This window comes from Silene latifolia, chromosome 3 (assembly GCF_048544455.1).
Source record: "Silene latifolia isolate original U9 population chromosome 3, ASM4854445v1, whole genome shotgun sequence".
Taxonomy (NCBI): domain Eukaryota; kingdom Viridiplantae; phylum Streptophyta; class Magnoliopsida; order Caryophyllales; family Caryophyllaceae; genus Silene; species Silene latifolia.
Window position 1 is genome coordinate 3,342,235 of NC_133528.1, and position 19,399 is coordinate 3,361,633.

A 19,399-nucleotide genomic window follows, 5' to 3' on the forward strand; every position below is an offset into this window, starting at 1 on the left:
TTATGTTTGAAAAAGTATGATATTTAAATATTATATTATTAGAAATAAAAGGGTTTTGTGATCGGACTATAAAAATAATTTCAGTTTAATTAGTAGAACTTTACTATTTTTAACTTAAGCATTTCATTGACAATGTAAATCCTAGATTTGTAAATAAACCAAAGTACTAACCATTTCATAATTAATAAAGGTGGCCAACGCGGTGGTTAAGCTCGGCCCAGGATGGCGTGGTCTGTCACATTGGGCCCAGTTTTGCAGCTTGCCTAGCCACATACAAACCTAGCACAACCCGGATTCCCACACGAGTTCGGATCAGACCACATTTTCATAATCTAATCCACATGGGCCCAATGGCCCATAAAAAAAGCAAAAAAAAAATGGCTATATGGGGTGGGACCGGACCAGGCATAAGACAGCTGAGTGAAGATCCTCTGTCCCATTTGGTGTCCCATTGTGTGTGTCACACCACTTAGCTTCTAACACCTCAACAAAATAATATATATATTGTAATATTTTATTTTGCCACAAGTGATGTGTCGAAATGTAAGTGGTGTGGCACACATAATGGGACACAAAAGTGGGACAAACGATCCTCACTGAAGACAGCTCGATCCAATATGCAATCTGAACATCTGTAAACCTAGCTTAAAAAGTTTTTAAATGAACTCAACTTCCTCACAAATGATTTGAACTCCTAACTTAATAAGTTTAGTCAAAGTGGTTAAGGCGAAATTATGTGACAATAAGTCATGGGTTCGAATTCCCTCCCTTGACATATACGGAGTAAGCTATAAACTATACTCAATACTCACCTTGTTCTTTTGAACTTAATTTCAGCTCATTTCAGTTCAGTTCAACTCTATTCAGTTCAGTTTCATTTTGTTCAGCTCTTCTCTTCACAAATTAAAGTTCTTTTCTTTTGGACTTAAATCGTCTGAACTGATTGAAGTTGAACTGAATTGAATGGATCTGAACTGAACTGATCTGAAGAAAGAGTTAATTTGTGAAGAGAAAAGTCGAATTGAACTGAATGAAGCTGAAATGAGTTGAAATTACGTTCAAAAGAACAAGGCCTAACTCTTACTTCAGATCAATTCATTTCAATTCAGCTCTATAAAATTCAGTTCAATTCAAACAGTTTTAGTAAAAAAAAAAACAGAACCTAATACTCTTGATAAGCTTATTACGAAATCGTCTTTTATAATTCGATCTTATTTTAATTTTTAAAAAAAGAAAACATAAGCCGAAAACGCGTCCAGCCGGCCTCCAGCTACGAGTAAGTAAGACCACAATGCCAAAATATGCCAACACACAACACCACTTCTTCTTCATTTTCATTCTATCAACTTTTGTTTTGTTCTCTCTCTCTCTCTCTCATTAATCTTGCTTTTAACAATATTTAGTGCAAAACCACTAAATAATAATGTCAATGGAGCTCAGATTATGCACAAAAATTAAACCAATCATGTCAACATTAACACTATTCATCATTTTCTGTCTTTTTTCTTCCACTTTTGCTTCTGATTCTTTCATCTCTTCTTCTGTTTTAGGTTTCCACCTCTTCTTTCTCATACTCGTAATTTGCGGGAGTCATTGAGACACTGGGATAATGTTGTTATTGACGATTTTTTTTTTTTTTTTTTTTTTGAATCTGTAGGAACAGATCAGCTTGATCAACCTCGTTTGTCAACCTCACGTGCTCTTTTACAAGCTCAAAAGCGTAAGCTTTTATCGTTCTGTTCCATTTGATTGTTTACGTTTTTCAAAATTACCTGTATTGATAATAATGTGAATTAATTGTACAATAATAAAAATAAAAATGTGGCAAGAGTATTAGAGACTTTCTATTTATAGCACCAATTGGGATTTTAGCAAAATTAAATACTTTTTTTAGAAATTTTTTTAATGATTGTTACTAACTAAATAAGTTTTTAATTAGAAATTATTAGTTGCTAGATATTTTGGTAAATTAGTTGATAATGTTGGCAGATCTGGTTATATATGTAATTAAAAGTTTCTAAATTTTTCTTTTTTTGGAGTTTTATTCCCTTTTTAGGAAAGTAATTTATAAACTTTTTTATGGGGAGTCCATTTTTTGTACCAAAATACCTCAAGTTTATCACTGAGCAGTGGTGGAGCTAGTAGGGGCCGTCCCGGCGCTTGAGATTTTCAAAGTTTTTAGTTAAATTTTTTGAATTTTTTTCGAGTGTATCTTATATTATTACTCATCCACCACCCCCCAAGCTCAAATCCTACTGTGGTTGAGATTTTCGAAGTTTTTAGTTAAATTTTTCGAATTTTTTTCGAGTGTATCTTATATTATTACTCATCCCCCACCCCCAAGCTCAAATCCTGGCTCCACGGAGCCATTGTCACTGGGTTGGATAATATTCCGATTATTATGGACAATATTTCCTATTACTGACGTCGACAATTGTGATTACGAATTAGGATGTCCGCCTAGATTACAAATTTTGACAATAAAGATGTAAAATTAACGAATTATTTGCAGTTTTTATGAACTTTTTTGTGGGGGGTTCAGTTTTTGATCAAATCAGTTAATTAAAAGACGGTTTCACAATAAGCTTATAAAATTTGATAATGGATTGATTTGCAGCTTGTCCTATAAATTTTGAGAACCAGAATTATACCATCATTACCAGCAAATGCAAAGGACCCAGGTACCCGGCCGCCGAATGTTGTCCTTCTTTCACGGATTTCGCCTGCCAATTCTCAGATGAACTCAATGACTTAACCAACCAATGTGCTCAGACCATGTTCAGTTACATTAACCTCAATGGTGGGTACCCGCCTGGCCTTTTCGCTAACGAGTGCAAAGGAAGCAAGCGAGGTCTCGAGTGTAAAGCTACACCCAGTGGCGCTGCGTCTATTTATGGTATAACTCGACATGGATCATTGTTGTCGTTTCTTTCAGCTGCTGTTTTCCTCCTTGTTGTTGGTCGAATCATTTGAGGTTGATTTGTGGTTTCGATTCTTTCACACGAATTTGACTCTTTTTTACGAGTGAGAAGTTAACCGATATCCATGTGATTTATGTATAATGGTCGGAATGTAATGAGGAATGACCAATTAGAGATGTATCAACTATTTATTCATTCATATACTTTACATGATTTTATTGTGCATCGGTTTGTAAGTACATAGAAACATACAAAGCGGAATTATATATGTTATGTGGTTTCACATTCAGCTAGAACAGATGTTCGGCTAATATACATAGATTCAGGGAATGATCAGAAGAACGGTTTAGTTAACAGCAGTTAGCCGCGTGGCTTTAAAAACGACGGAGTCAGATGTTTACTCCGCTGCTTTCGTTTGAATTGCTTTTTGGTGTTGCACCATGCTCCTGGAAAATTACTTAACTGCAAATAAAGGTGGAATCGGCATGGCCAAAACACAAGTCAGTGACATTTGTATGCAGAAAGACCACTCAATAAGTGCAAACGGCGGTCAATCAAGAGGTTTCGAATATCTATCATATATTAGCTCCGTTTGAAAATGATGAACCCTATTTTGAATTAGGGTAGTTCCAAGATTATGTTTTACAATCCCTTTCAACAAGTATTTAAAATATTTTTAATAGAATCATTAAAAATAATCGTCTCAAATCTACCAAAATAGTGATATTATGAAGAGGTAACGAGAAAAAGATAACTCACATTACTGATAAGCCTTGCCCCATGCCAGGCAGAATCGGCACCATAAGGTGGAGGAGTTACCCTGATTCCATTTGAGATATAAGAAGGAAGATGTGCACGAAGTTCCTTCTCTAGTCTTTCTGAAACACACAGCTTCTGGTTAGTGTTAAGATATGTTTAACCTCATGTGTACAAATTCAAATCGAAAGAGAGCTCAGAAACTAAAACGTACCAGGTAGTCCCCTTAAGCATGCAGTTCCCCCACATAAAACCACCGTCTTGAACCAACTATCATCACCCATCAGTTCTGCGTCATGACAATGCTCCATGCAGAGAGCAACGGCCTGGTGCAGTCCCATTGCGCGTCTGCCATGAAGCAATTTAAAACATCTCATCCACCAAATTGGGAATCATATATAAAATATACAGTAACAAACTATTACTCCTCTCATCTCATTTATATTGTCCCCATTGACTTTGGTGATCGAACAATATTTCTGACTAGTTGCAAAATCTTTTTGGATAAAAATACAAAAAAATTGCCATTATCCGGCTTAAGTGTGAGCCCTCGCAGCATTGGGATACTGTTTGTTAACTATGAAAAATAGTTCTTAGTAAAGTTCACTAAAAAAATGACATTGTATCTGTACATAGATTTGGAGAAATTAGCGGTCGAAGTTGAAAAACTTTTACTGAACAAGCCAATAGGAGTAATAGTGGAATGAAGGTAGAATAAAAGCATGTTGTCTAAGGTGGTACGTAGCAAGATGAGATCTGAAAGCAGTCACTAGTTACAGCTGCCAGGAAAGCTGGAGTATTTATCTATGGGACGATTGACTGAGAAAATGGGTACCATACTACCATATGGATCGCTAAACATACAACTCAGCTATATTTGTGAATAAAGAAAAATGAAAGAAGATTACACTTACACTCCAGTAATACGTGGTTGGAACAGGATCTCTCCTGTTTTAAAACGTTCTTTGGACAATGTAAATACACCCTCCCTTGGTAATTCATAAGATTCTTGAGTGTCTTTAGAAAGTTCAGCTTCATAATCAATGGCCACGTAGCACAGATTCTGAAAGACATAACGATAACTTGATAAGCTGACAGCCCCTGACAGTCTGACACTATGGACAGCTGGACAAGTATCTAATACGGAGTACTCTTTAACAGGATAATACGCTTCAGCACTCCATTCCAGCAAACAATCATATGCAATCTTTTATTTATTCTGGTGTAAAGCGAGCCACAACTACAAGAGCAGTCATGATGCTAACGGGTTTTGAACCAAGGTTAACCAGTTGACATTTGCACTCACATAATATCAGTCTTGGAGGCAATGATGTCTTTTGCACTTGTTGACTACTATCAGAGCCTAGTTTTCTACCCAAACTATTTTACTTGTACTATCAATATTTCAGGCACATCTATACAAACAGTTGAAGTATGCACCATTATACACATTAGTACAATCTCCAGACTAACTTTATCTTCAAAGTTATTTTGTGAAAACTCTATGGCAAGTGAAATAAAATGCGGTATTATATTGTCTTTCACATCAAAGAAAAAGAGGGGGAATGAGTAACCAATATATGATTGTTTAAAATCATAGTTTACCTCCTTTAGTTCCCGGATAGTGTATAAAGACTCGAAATAAATGTTTCGCTGCTGTAACTGTTCTCTAAGAAATCCAGTTAGCTTCAATGCTCCCATACCAACTACTTCAACTCCCACCTTACGCATTACTTTTCCATGCAGGACTGCAGAAGAGAAATATCGCATACCACTGAGTCAGCAAAAATGAGGTGACTGCTGAAGACACCCAGACATATGGTCTACGTCTACCTATACTGCTAAGGTCTACCTTCCATAGTGGAACTTCACTGAGAGAAAACTAAATGACAATACACGTGGTAGTATGGAGAAACTTTTACAAATGAAGAATCCAAAATTGTCAACTAAAACTAATGAAACCAGTAACTAATACTTTGCAAGGTTAACTAATGCTCCCTCTTAAGTGAAGTTAGGCTGCATTCTGCAAATGCCTCAAATGGTATAATAATATACTGCAAAGAAAAAAAAAATACATCATGTGACAATAGGGAACAAAGGAATATGTACTTGGCACAATAGAGGTTTGGTGGAAACCAATATTAACCACTATTCCTGATGTCCTCCTTGCTGCATATAATGCCAGAGTAGCCTGCATTGACGTAGATTATATAAGTGATGGTAATGAAACTACGTGAGAAAAGAGATCAGAAATGTCAAATGGAATGGGTCACATATTCACATGCAAGCACTGAGGCTTGTAGCTGACTGGAAACAAATGTAGAGCCATATGAAATGTGGCATTGGCAGCTTGAGCTGAGGCGACAAGTTCGAGACGAGTCTTTGTCCATGGAAATAATTATACTCGTCAAACAGAGATAAGTGCCATCAAGGTCAGATTATCTAACAAATGTATTTGTGTGCGTGTGTGTTATCTGTATATACATTTTAAGTGATCCCGTAAAGCCCTGAGATGATGAATTCTTCCAAAATTGATATTGCAACTAGGTATGACTATGTGAGTATAACCGATAAACGGACAACTCATATCACAAAAGCTCCATCTCAAAGGTAGCTCATACAAGCATTTCCTAATCCTTCACTCAACACATAAGCATAGAATAAATATCAGCATAGCTCCCAGTCCCGTCATGCATATGACAACAAAAGCATCTTTTTTCACGAGTAAGATTATACAAGCTACGTAGAACTCAAGAATAAACTCACTTGATTTACCGCACATACAGCTGGAACATTCAGGTCAAAAAGTGCTGAATGTATAGCTTCTTTCAGTTGTCTTCTTGATGCTTTAGCAGATTCTGTATCTACATGTGGAAGAGAGATACAGTGAACAAGAAGGCCTAGAGGATGTACCAAATAAGGTTTGCAAGTGTAGGAGAGGTTGTAAGTCTCTTGCTTTATTGAAAATTTATTCCATGTATGCTATGGTTCAATTGTACGTTCATACCCCTTACTATAGCAAGTTATATAATATAACATTAAAAGATCAATAATATTGACAAACAATATTGGAAGGAATGACAACCGACTTACTGTCTTCAATCATTTTAAGATGAACTTACCATCATAATGGCAGATAGGAACAGAAACAACAATAGGCTGGGTCGTATGTTTCACTTGCATCCTGTACAGAAACGATACTATAAGAAATTAAGAATTGACCAACGTGGTCCATCTGAGCATTGAAGTTTAAGTGTTAATTTGGATTAGCTTCTGTGAATTCCTATGAACAGTGGGCTTCGCAATTCATAGTCATCTATAAACCAGCTTCTTGACAATTATAACCCATTATGAAACACGCATTTACATTCACAGTGAGTATTCTTTTAGACAATTATTGATGTATGAGTATTTTTGTTCGGCAAATATTGTACTGAAGCTCACAAGGAACCTAATAGCCATTGCATATCTTTCTAAAGTGGATTGATTAGGATAAATTGATGTTCCAATTTGCCTACAAACATGCTATTATGGGCTTAATCATTCATATTTAGTGAATAAATATTCGGGGTATTACAGGCCAACCATTTTAGGTTGCAAAGTTTTTTAAAGAGGAACTTGGAGGCTTGTATGCAGTTAATAGAATAGATAACCAGAATAAAATGGATTAAAAAAATTCCTGGCTTGGATGTCAGGAATATATAGAGAACCAACCTGCCATAAAGCGTAGAGTAAAAATGACGAAGTCTGGTATACATTGGGGCTTCAATATTCCCAAATTCCTGCAAAGAGGGTGCACATGTTCAATAAATAAAAAAATGAGTTCTCCAAAAGGGGAGAGGGAAAAAAAAAAGGTTGATAATTGACAGCTTCGAATGATACTTCTAACAGAAGAAAACGCGCTTATGGAAACATAAACTTTGAAGCTCAATAAGCTGAGAAAATGCAGGGGGCTCACCATAAATGTGGCAGACATTCCAGAAGGACGGGAATACTTGCTCCAGCCAAACTTGCAGTATCCAGACCCACCTTAAGAATCATGGCATAAAATGACAAAAGTTCACCATCACCACAATCAGAAACAGAACAAAATTGCAGGTTTCGAGCAAAATTATCAAAATAATGGTGCATATGAACTGCAAGTTTGCACTGCATTTATAGCTTAAATCTCGAGGTTTACTCGTGTACCAGACATTTTGACAAGAACAAAGGAATCAGATTGAAAATAACTATACCATCCTGTTTGGTATCAAGTGATAAATTTGTGTGGACACTGATAAGAAATTGTACAAGATCCTGATAACAAGGAATAAGCTGTTTATGGAGTTGTCTCTTCCTCTTTGTTTATAGTAAAATGCTATGTTGAACATCTCCTCACCTTTTTAAGTTTTAAGCATCACGCGTTAAGTGTCCCACAATATAAAGGGTAGAAAGTTGATAGTTTTAAACCAATGAGTTAATCCTCTTCACTTTGTCGGTGTAATCAAGAATTCAAGACTAATCATGCTCATTTTATTAATTTCTTGAGATTATGACAAACAACTGAATTAAAGAGACAAAAATTAATCCTCAAAAAATATGAAAAATAAATTACCATCAACAATTAGAGCACCAGGAACCTGAGCACGCTGCCCGAAAATATTCTTAAGAGACAACTGAGGTGTCCCTTCATGATACATAAACCTGTATTCACCGGAAAAAAAAAAGCCCCCATAACATCAATCAATGGCAAATGAGATATAACTTAAGCGACTACAACTATGGAGCAAGGGATGCTAGCGGTGTCTGTCACCCCCTAACCAATGAAAATAACAACTACAGTCAAACTTCTCAAATAACAACTACTCCCTCCGTCCCGGTCAATTGTTGTCCTTTTGTTTTGGCACAAAGACCAAGGACAGGGAGGGGGGGCAATTATAAGATGACAAGTGGAACAAATTGAGTGTAAATGCTCAAATTGTTCATCAAATGCAATCCTAAAATAGAAAGGACACCCTAAAATAGAAAATGACAACAAATGACCGGGACAGAGGGAGTAGATTGCATTACTAATTCGCCCTCTAAAATTTTCTACTACAATTCACCCCCCCCCCCCCCCCCCCCACACACACACACACACACCAACACCAACTTCAAAGGCTTGCCACGTATGGGCGATAAAATCACGTAACACCACAAATCCACAACTTGAGTAGCAAACTCAAACCAGTGGCGAAATCAGGACTTGCAGTTAGATGCCACAAATTTCCGAGGAAGAATTAATAATAATTCACAACTGAAAAACAAATTCAGAGTTTTTCACTAAAAGTTTCAAAATTTTATTGCATAGGGGGGGCGCAACTGCTAGCCTCCCAAGTTCCGCCACTAACTCGTGTCCCGACGCTTCCAAACTAAAATTCTCATTAATCACACTTTACTTTGTCAAACTCACACAATAATCACAAACATTAGAAATTCTAACTACTTGAATTAACATAGTAAATGATCAATAATCAATACTTATTGTATAAAACCGTCTTACATTGTGAAACGGTCCTTTTATACCTAAAAACACTCATTTAGAGTGTTTAACCAATAAAAAAACCGTCTCACACAGTAAGCAATTGAATTATCACCTCAATTGAGCTAACAGATAACTGATCAATACTTATTGTATAAAACCGTCTTACATTGTGAAACGGTCCTTTTATACCTAAAAACACTCATTTAGAGTGTTTAACCAATAAAAAAACCGTCTCACACAGTAAGCAATTGAATTATCACCTCAATTGAGCTAACAGATAACTGATCAATACTTATTGTATAAAACCGTCTTACACTGTGAGACAGTCCTTTCATATATAAAAACACTCGATTAGAGTGCTTAACCAATAAAAAAACCGTCTCACATTATAAGCAATTAAATTATCACCTCAATTCAGCTAACATACAATTGATCAATACTTCGTATAAAACCGTCTTACACAGTGAGACGGTCCTTTAATATATAAAAACACTCGTTTAGTGTGTGTAACCAATAAAAAAACCGTCTCACACTATAAGCAATTAAATTATCAACTCAAACCGTGATAAGTAGTAATAAACGAGTGTTTAACCAATAAAAAAACCGTCTCACAATATAAACAATTAAATAATCACCTCAATTGCGTTTCGGCGAAGAAAACAGACTCCCAATCAAGATGATGTAGATTCAACTCCGATTGAAAAAAATGAATCCATAAATTATTATCAGAAGATAAAAGATCTCTCCATGTTTTACACACAGTACATAGTTTAGCAGTCTCTTCTGGTCCCAATTTTTTGAGTATTATCACCAATATTTCATCCGGTATCCGGTCAAAATCGCCGGTAGCCAGTGTTAAATTCGAGGAATTGGAGATGGAGATGGAGGTTGATTGAGAAGTTGTTGAGGAATACGACACCGTTTCTAACAGTTTTCTTAGTAACATCGCCATTGATGATGATCATTGATTTTGTTGTTTTATTTTGGAGAGTTTTGTATGGTTTTTGTGGAGTGGAGTATAGCTAAGTGTAATGATAGCTAAGTGTAATGATAGTAGTTGAGATTAGAGATGACAATTTTGAAGTACTAAATTTATACTCCCTCCGTCCCGATCCCGATTAATTCTTTACGTTTGCATTTGACATAGAAATTTATATAATTAAGTATAAATGTATAATACATAAATACTTTAAATTAAGAAGTACAAAGATTAGAAAGTAAAGTGCAAAAAGAGTATTTAGTCTAAATAATAAAAACGTATAGAAATGATTCGTATTAGAGAAGTATAGAGATATGTTATGGGGTTTAGTGGATTATATTATTGAAATCGATTTTAGTTTTCGTTTAGTTTTTTTTTTTCAAAAATTATGTTGACTACTTTTTAATTTCAAGTTTAATTCAGTACATGTTTGTCGAATTCAGTTCAATTCAGTTTTAGCAATTTTAGTTCAAAAACATAGTTTAAATTGTACATGAGATTATAAATGACGATTTGTTCTTATCTGAGTTTGATTAGTAAAATTTTAATTAGTATATTGTTTTATTTTGGTATGAAATTGTAGATATGATCACAAAGATATTATATAGTTTTTGTGAGTATATTATAAGTAGATTGTATGATTTATTGAAAAGTGATTATGATTACGAGGACTTGGTAGTGATTATCTCTAGAAATAAATTACAAAAAACTGGTTTCACATATTTGATATGCATATTTTAGTAACAAAATTTGGTTATCACAAAACTTTGGAGAAACGGTCTCTTAATAGCGTTATTGTAATTTATAGTTTAGATTAATAAATTCTTATGGCATTCTTTTAAAATTTGACCCAAAAAAAAGAACAAAAAATTATTTCATTTGATAGTGGAGTAATATAGTAAAAACTTTATGAATAATCTATTACGACTCTTTAAAAAAATATGTTATAATATACCTTTATTTAGTGAAACTATCTAGAAATGTATCCGAAAAAGTAGTTGAAAATCATAAGTTGATAACGCACTTGATTAACATTAAATTATTTGACAAATTGTCTGAAAATATAGTTGATCATGGAAAAAGACAAAATACCAAAGGAGAAAATATAGCTTTTTTCACCTAATATCCTCGAGTTTTTATTTCAGGTGTTTAAATGTCAATCATTAACTATCGACCTATCGTTACCAAACATTTGTACGAAAAATAAAGTTTATTGACGTATTGGCTCAAATAAATTACTCCATTCAAATAATGCACCTTATTTATATTTTATCAGGACAAATAGACGTAAATTGGTAAGTTTTAGTGAATCATATATTTGGTCCATCTAGGCATTTGCCAACCAAACCGTTTTTTCCTTGATATCTACTCAATTTAATTTAATTTAATTTACTCCTAAAATACACCGTTTATTAAACCCTTAAAAAAAGATCAAAAATACTAAATAGTGTTAAACATGGATACATATTGTTTAGCAAACAAGGCCATGATATTTTCTAATAATTTTTGTATAAAACCGTTTTACACAAGCGTGAGAGAAGGTTGAAATAATCTAACTACCAAGGAAAAATGACAGCAACACAAAAATCGACACTCGAAGTAACAACTCTTGCGGAAACCACTGCAATTGTTTTATCCCCATAACTTTGTGCAATTGTGAAATTAACCCCCATAACTTTCAATTGGAGTGATTAGGCCCCACAACTTACATAATAAGTGAAATTAAACCCCTTTATCAAAATCTCACGAGAAATTCAATTTATCATATCATAAAAGTAAAAATGGTTATGTTCTTATGAAAAATACGAAATAAAAGTTTAAAAAACTTAATAAAAAAAATTCAATTGCAAAATATTTTGTTAGGTACAGATTTATTATTTCAATTACAAAAATGGTCATGAGAAATTCAATTTATTATTTTTATATAAAGTACAAATTTTTCAAATTTGTGTAAAAAAATTTCAATTGCAAAATATTTTGTTAGGTAGTTATGTTAAAATCAGAAGTCGGAATAAAAGATTTTCTTGACAAAAAATATAAAAAATATAATAAAAGAGAAAAGTAATATTCAAACATTTCTATTTTTCAACAATTACAAAAAGTTTACACATAAAATTGTTAATTTTTCTTTTCCAAAATATCATACCGAATTACATACGTATATAAAAAAATTGTTTTACTCCCTTCAATTTCATTTATTGTTCCTCTTTCCCTTTCCATCAATTTTTCTTATTGTTCCCTCTTTCCTTTTTTTGGACAACTTTATGTAGTCCAAAATCAATTTAATGTGGGGTCATGTGTTTTGTGTGGTCCAAATTAATTCCCTTATTTCTTATGCCAAAAAAAAAGGGGAACAATAAATGAAATTGGAGGGAGTAGTATATAATACGTATGATTTTAGTATGTTATATGTATACGTGTTGGTATAGCTGTTAGTAATAGTATATAATGACATTTTTGGTGAGATTTTGGTTTAATTTTTTAAAACTTTTATTTCGTATTTTTCATAAGAACATAACCATTTGTACTTTTGTGATATGATAAATTGAATTTCTCGTGAGATTTTGATAAAAGGTTTAATTTCACTTATTATGTAAGTTATGAGGCCTAATCACTCCAATTGAAAGTTATGGGGGTTAATTTCACAATTGTACAGAGTTATGGGGGTCAATCACTACTTCCCCGCTTCTACAATCTCCCAAATTCCGATTCTACGTGAACCCTAGTTAAATACATTCAATTCCAATCTAACACGCTAACTGATCCGTTTTTTTGTAGATTATTTAAAAAAGAGTGATCAGAAGAATAGCCGGAAAAATCTGCTCACCGATAGTAGTATAAGTACGGTACAAAGAAGTCCTCTTTATTTTGGGTTGCAGGAGATATATGCTATCTATCTAGCGTTCTGTACAGCCCTCGCACTTGATAATCCTTCGTAAGCACAAGAACAACACAAAGGTACATCAACACCGAGTTACATCAAAATGAAATAAAGCGACACTAATGGTAATCTTCCCTTAAACCAAAGAATCCAAATAACTATACTTCCTACAACGGTTATACTCGAGTAGGCTGCCATATGTGCGATCCCAAACTCCGATGAAAAGAGACTCGGTATCAGGACTGAATGAGAGGCCGGATATTTCACCAAAAAAATCTATTTCTTGTTCTTCATTATAACCGTTCTTGACATCAAATACATGCACAAAATCTGCAGGCTCCGCCATAGCCATGAACCGGCCATCAGATGAGTAGCGCATAGACCGAATAGCTCCCAAGTTGCCCTTCAGGACAGCTAGAGATTTCGACAAATTTCTGACATCCCAAATGCGACATGTCCTATCTTGGTTTCCGGTGGCGAAATTGAAGCCATCCGGACTCCATGCAGTTGCAAAGGAGAAATCCTTGTGTCCGACTAAAGGCGTTATAGTCTGCATAAAACAGATTAGTAAAAACCCTATTCACTGAGAAGTATTACTCCGTATATATTACATGATACGACATTGACTCAACTCAAACTGTACCGAAAGTAGCATACTCAGATTAAGGTGAGTGATAAGAAAGAAAATGAACTGAATAGCATCAAAATTTAATTGTGTAACACGAAAAGTCGAACACCACCAATCTAATATAACCATATTGAAGCCTAAACTGATGACCTTTTTGCTTGGTCTAGTCGTAACACATACCTTTCCGTTTCTAGAATCCACCAGTAAACCATCAGCGTGATCTCCCACAACGACAAGCATCCTACCATCAGGACTCAAGGATGTATGCTGCAAAACAAAAGGGAAAGGTCAATAATGTTGCCTGCGCGTTGAGCATGGAAAATGGCACAAATGTTCCAAAGAATCAAAGAGTTGCACAGCTGCGCTCCAAATAGCAGAGTCAAAGTTCGGATAAAGCTTGCTCAGGAACTAAATACTCCACACATAAATAAGCAGAAAAGTGCTTTATGTATTTGCATAAGCTATTCAGGCTCGAAGTGGTATCAGAGTAATGTTTTCTTCTTCAATTCATGCAGAAAAGTGCTTTTCTGCAACTCAAGCAGAAAAGACGAAAAGTGACTCCCAGTAGAATAATGTTTTTTCTTTAAATTTATACTTGAAATACATTATTCATTGATTTCAATGAGCACAAGTTTTTAACACAAATGTCCTAATTTTTTAAATTTTCTGTGTGTTTGACCAAATACTCACTTCTTTTTAAAAATAAAAATAAATAAACAAGGCGGAGCCAATGAAAGTGAACAATATGAAACTCGTCTTCATGAAGAAATGCCTTAAATAAGGCTGATTTTTTTAAGATGCTTCAGCCATGGTACCAAGTACTAACTACTTAAAAATATCATCCACGGCACTGAATGGTAGAAGTTATCAAGGGTTTGAAAGTACGCAATCGCAATTTGAGGCGCTATAGGCCGTGTTTATAGCGAACAGACGGAGATCAGGCCGCGACAAAAGCACACATCAGCTGACAACAATTCCCATGGGGTTATCCATATTTGCAACAATTCACTGGGTAAGGTACAGAAATAATCTTTGGGGGTTATCCATATGTTGTTCATAGTTGGTGGTGGGTGGTGATGGGAGTAATAAGGTAAGACTTAAGAGGGTGTGAGAACCCCAGGAAGGTGGGGGTATCAATCTAAGGGAATGGGGGGTTAAATCTAAACTGAAAAAGGAGTATAAAACAAACATCAACAAAGGGAAAGGGAATGGATTATTTCCTTTACTTTCCCAGAATACCCTGTAGGCTGGAGCCAAATTCCCCCTGAGAGTTTACTTTTGCTTTTGACATGAACTTTTAGGAGAGTCGCATGAAAATGGCGATGTGGCTACTTGAAGGACCATTTAGCAACTAGATTACCATAATACACGTTAAAGTGGTCTCCCAAGTATTAAATATAGGCCACAACACACATCATCGTATCACAATCAGGCTATCAAGGGTTTGAAGGTTAACGTGACCGAATTTTTAGGCAGTTCCAGCCACGTTTTGGCACACAAATTGAGATCATGACAAGACAAGCAATTCAAAGATCACCTCAAACTAGAAAATTATATCATGTGTCACCATAACATGGGTAGTTTTACGGGAAAAAAAAAGGCATTTTAATTATTTGACGTGACCAAGACTTGCCCAAATAAAAACAAACAACCAAAAGAAACCGCCAAAAAGGAATAGGTAAGGAACTATAGGGAGTACTATGTAAAAGTGTAACACTAAGCCAGATTTAAAGAGCCCTAGATTCTATGCACACAAGGCATAGAAATATGATGTCATCCGAAGACATAAATGTAGTGAGAAAATAAATGGAGGAAGGATAATTAACTTTGAGAAGGTAAAAACTGTACATAACCACGAAACCAAGAAGTGAAAAGAGAAAACACAACTAACATTGACTGGCCAAGGATACTCAAAATGCTTTGTGAGCTGAAACTTCTCCATGTCAAAGTCTCTAATGCCACAATCATTATTTGAGGCAGTAAAGTGAGTTGCACCACTGCAAAATTAAAATTTACTTAAGAAAAATCAGGTAATGTACGTCATTCAATAGCTGTTGACCACAAACAATCAGGAAAAAAAACAAGTACCTGGAAGAGGAATATATCTCAATAGCATTGGTAATAGCATTATCATCATAGGTAGTCCGTGTGCAGAAGCTCACTCCAGGTCTATCCAAGTTCTGCAAGTTCAAGTTACCAAAGCATGAGTATTCTTCTTTACCATTGCTTTTTAAAGTAATTTGAAGTTGTACAATGACGAACCAACCACTAATTCCATCATACCCCCCCTCCTCCAAAACACACACACACACACGCACGCACACAATAAACGGTGCTATATGCCTATATATCCTAATAATCATGGGGATCTCTGTTTCTAATCAGTAAAAGAAGGAATAAAATGGAACGAAAGAAACATAGTATTTAGGTGAAAAGGGCAAACCTTGCAAATAAGTTCCCCATGAAATCCTCCAGCAACTAACAAATTATCTTTCACTGCAAGAGTGCTAACTTGTGTTTGAGAGAACCCTTCCAAAAGACTTCCAGGATGTTTCTGTAAAGAAGAACCCAAATGAGTAATTTAATTTTAGAAACTGTACTTGTGTTTGAGAGAACCCTTCCAAAAGACTTCCAGGATGTTTCTGTAAAGAAGAACCCAAATGAGTAATTTAATTTTAGAAACTGTGTTTCCTCATACCATGGTAACAATCGATATACGGCATATTACATAAATATGAGGCAGCTAAGTTAAATTTCAATTTTCACGAAGTCAAACAAATAAAACAATGCCGAGTCTAGCAACAATAATGACAGGTTCGGTTAAAATAAAATTAAAAATATAACAAGGTTCTTAAAAAAATGAGATGGATGTACACTCACTTCGGTTGGAGCCACGTGACCCGAGACATTAAGAACCTCAGACTTAGTGTGAGACAACGCGGACCAATGGATGATGCACGAATTAGATATAAGATATACATCGTGCTTCGAAGTAGCCCAAACCAAGTTCCTCAACTGCACGAGAGCTTACGGTGTTACATGTTAACAATTTACGAGATAAAAAAAATTAGTACTAAATGCATCAGCAAAATCAAAAATCTTACAAAATAAATATGTGATGAAACTCGAACAAACATTCTAAGCAGTAGTGATATAATGTCAACTTATCTGGCAAACACTAATGGAAGACCCGACAGCATGCAATTAACACACTTACACTAATGAAATAAACAATGCTCTAAAATAACTCCCGCCAAGTTATTTACCATCTCAAATCTCTCTTCACACCATTAAGTTTGATTTCAAGGAATATAAAATAACACCCGTTAACAGACAACTGCTCCGGAGTGGCTTAGCCAGTTTGCCCAACCCAACAAATTGAGAGTTCGTGTGCGTATTTGTATCAAAGTGTTCACTCAAATCAACCTAACAAGCGCAACTGTGCAAGACGCACTGCTGTAGTGCAAGAAAGCCATACCCTCTGAAGTTCCCCAAACTGGCTCAACTCAGGCAATACAAAAGGTGCAAGAGGCTAGTTTTATTGCAGTAGCTCTACATTTTGGCCATGTACGTAAACACCATCAACAAAACTCTGCATTGGACTATTGTAGATGATTTAAAAAAAAAGGCAGTGTCATAAAATCGAGAAAAACATCACGACAGACATGCACATAATTTTCTCCCACTCACCTTTTGTTTTTCGGTTTTTCCATCAGGATACGAGTCATACAACACAAACAAATTAGACTACGGCAAAATAAAACAAGCTTTCTAAAGCAAAATAGACATAAGAAGAAGAAAAAAGCAGTTAAAATTTCAAAATAACTGAAGAATAAAATTGAGTTTCAACTCAGCAAACCTGAAAGTGGAGGATTGTAGACTTCACTGATCTTGAATTATGTCTAAAATCGTAATAAAATCCCTTCTTGTTAGTCTTCTTGCATACCTAGTGACGGAATGAAAAACAAAAGAGCCAATGTTATATAACCATCCAATCACCTTAGGGCTTTAGTAATGAATAAAAATGAACTCTCTAATCAAAATTCGCAACATTTTTTCCAAGTTACTATATTGCATCACCAACTCGCCCCCTAAAACTTTCAATCTATCTTTCAACGCCCTTAAATCCCAACTCCACCACTAGTTAAAATCGAAAACATACCTCTGAAAATTGACCAAAATTTGGGACATTTTCATAATTCTCAATTTCCCATACAAACATCCAATCACAGTAGAAGCAGTGGCAAAACACGAAAACTATCATGGGCTGCCGACCCTAAACCCTAAACCCTCTAAGCAATGAATAATATGAACTCTAACTAAAAATCGCGACAATTTTTCCAAGTCACTGTCACATGAGACATGACTAATTCATCCCTTAACTTCAAACCCCGACTCCAACACCAGTAAAATCAAAACCTTTATACCTTCTCCGAAACTTGACCAGAATTCGGAACATTTTCATAGTTCTTATATTGCTCAATCCTCGTCTCGCGATACTTTTCTCGCGTAACACTAAGCCTCTCCCAAGGAATTCCTTGGATATCTCTTCCACGCCTAGCTTGCATAGCTGTAGTATCCGCCCGTCTATCATCCTACAATCAAAAACAATTCAAAAATCCCCAAATTCATCTACCAAAACTCAAAATTCAAAACAAAAACACAAATTTACACTTCAAATTACAACAATCAAATCAACAAACCATTAAATCATACCTTTTGCTACTAAAAATCAAAACAAAACTCGAATTTACACTAAAAATCAGAACAAACACACGAATTTACACTTAAAAGTAAACCAAAAACACGAATTTACGGTAAAAATCAAAACAAAAAAAGCAAAATTACAATTGAAATCAAAACAAAAACACGAATATAGACTAAAAACTACAACAATCAAAACAACGAACCATGAAATCATATTCGTCATTATCTGAATCCGATCCGCCATCTCGGTCGCGAAAATCTTCTTGCATATCGTCATCGATGTCTTCCATATCATATTCATCGGCCATATACTCGGCGTCATCCATTCGAAGATGCGACATCCTGAGACGGCGGTGGCGGCGAAGACGGCGGAGATGGCGGCGGTGTGGTGTCGGTGGTGGTGGTGGTTAAGGGGGGTTTGGGGTAACCCTAATTTGAGGATTTTTTTTATTTCTGGAAATTGATTTGGGGGAAATTATTGGATTGATCGAAGAAATCAAAGGTGAGATTTGTGACTTGTGAGTGTGATTATGGACGCGATAAAATCAAAATCTGAATCTTCGGAAGATAATCATCAGGGTATTATTGGGGGAGTGAAGATTTTTTTATTTTTTCCCTTTTCAGTGTATATCATTCGTTTTAGTTTCGGATTTGAATCGGGTAGGATAATATTTTTTGGTAAAATGAAACGGGATAACCAAAACTAAAACGAAAACAATAAAACAAAGTCTATAAAACATAAAACGGAACTACACTAGGCCATGAAACGCCTTCAACATCTTGTTGAAGCAAACGAAAAAGCTGATTCGGCATGCCCGGGTCATCAAAGGTCCATAATTGTTGCTCTTGGGTGACGCGGACGCCCAAGTTAGCCAAGTAATCCGCGCACGAATTCTTCGGCTTTCCTTTAAACATGTTGCACTTTCACATTCCACTGCGAGCCGTGGATAAACTCATAAACACTACTATATTCTTGTGACTTGAACACGATAAATCTGGTTAACTTAGGCCTTGTTCTTTTGGA

The 19,399-nt window shown here is 35.2% G+C and overlaps 3 protein-coding genes across 7 annotated transcripts; 1 reads left to right on the plus strand and 2 right to left on the minus strand.

Moving 5' to 3' along the window:
- Window positions 1-1,301: 1,301 nt before the first annotated feature.
- LOC141646778 (GPI-anchored protein LLG1-like) lies at window positions 1,302-3,212 on the plus strand. Its single transcript, XM_074454725.1, has 3 exons — window positions 1,302-1,550; window positions 1,658-1,720; window positions 2,618-3,212. Exons 1-3 carry the CDS (start codon window positions 1,424-1,426, stop codon window positions 2,971-2,973), a joined length of 546 nt encoding a protein of 181 aa, XP_074310826.1. The 5' UTR covers window positions 1,302-1,423; the 3' UTR covers window positions 2,974-3,212.
- Window positions 3,098-10,467, minus strand: LOC141646776 (actin-related protein 8). 5 transcript variants are annotated; one of them, XM_074454719.1, is made up of 12 exons: window positions 9,816-10,467; window positions 8,272-8,360; window positions 7,636-7,706; window positions 7,392-7,459; window positions 6,800-6,861; window positions 6,444-6,541; window positions 5,787-5,868; window positions 5,283-5,425; window positions 4,592-4,740; window positions 3,892-4,025; window positions 3,681-3,799; window positions 3,098-3,383 (listed from the first exon to the last, which is right to left on the minus strand). In XM_074454719.1, exons 1-12 carry the CDS (start codon window positions 10,130-10,132, stop codon window positions 3,282-3,284), a joined length of 1,434 nt encoding a protein of 477 aa, XP_074310820.1. In that variant the 5' UTR covers window positions 10,133-10,467; the 3' UTR covers window positions 3,098-3,281. The 5 variants fall into 5 exon arrangements, with proteins under 5 accessions (XP_074310820.1, XP_074310821.1, XP_074310824.1 ...); XM_074454720.1 differs by lacking the exon at window positions 9,816-10,467 and adding an exon at window positions 9,589-9,622; XM_074454723.1 differs by lacking the exon at window positions 9,816-10,467 and adding an exon at window positions 9,293-9,311.
- A 2,498-nt stretch (window positions 10,468-12,965) lies between these two features.
- On the minus strand, window positions 12,966-19,070 carry LOC141646779 (putative WD repeat-containing protein C2A9.03). The gene is made up of 9 exons (XM_074454726.1): window positions 18,579-19,070; window positions 18,096-18,263; window positions 17,528-17,614; window positions 16,549-16,683; window positions 16,112-16,222; window positions 15,757-15,848; window positions 15,560-15,665; window positions 13,849-13,935; window positions 12,966-13,590 (listed from the first exon to the last, which is right to left on the minus strand). Exons 1-9 carry the CDS (start codon window positions 18,714-18,716, stop codon window positions 13,177-13,179), a joined length of 1,338 nt encoding a protein of 445 aa, XP_074310827.1. The 5' UTR covers window positions 18,717-19,070; the 3' UTR covers window positions 12,966-13,176.
- Window positions 19,071-19,399: the final 329 nt, after the last annotated feature.

Bases quoted from the DNA above. Each gene is read 5' to 3' on its own strand.
- LOC141646778 (XM_074454725.1), top strand. From the start codon at position 1,424: ATGTCAATGGAGCTCAGATTATGCACAAAAATTAAACCAATCATGTCA. The intron at 1,551-1,657 runs GTTTCCACCTCT...TTGAATCTGTAG, and splicing joins CATCTCTTCTTCTGTTTTAG to GAACAGATCAGCTTGATCAA. The intron at 1,721-2,617 runs GTAAGCTTTTAT...ATTGATTTGCAG, and splicing joins TCTTTTACAAGCTCAAAAGC to CTTGTCCTATAAATTTTGAG.
- LOC141646776 (XM_074454719.1), bottom strand. From the start codon at position 10,132: ATGGCGATGTTACTAAGAAAACTGTTAGAAACGGTGTCGTATTCCTCA. The intron at 6,862-7,391 runs GTTGGTTCTCTA...GTTTCTGTACAG, and splicing joins TACTCTACGCTTTATGGCAG to GATGCAAGTGAAACATACGA. The intron at 4,026-4,591 runs GTAAGTGTAATC...GCTTCATGGCAG, and splicing joins CAACCACGTATTACTGGAGT to ACGCGCAATGGGACTGCACC.
- LOC141646779 (XM_074454726.1), bottom strand. From the start codon at position 18,716: ATGTCGCATCTTCGAATGGATGACGCCGAGTATATGGCCGATGAATAT. The intron at 17,615-18,095 runs GTATAAAGGTTT...TTCCGTCACTAG, and splicing joins CTGGTCAAGTTTCGGAGAAG to GTATGCAAGAAGACTAACAA. The intron at 15,666-15,756 runs GTACTTGTTTTT...TTAATTTTGCAG, and splicing joins GAGATATATTCCTCTTCCAG to TGGTGCAACTCACTTTACTG.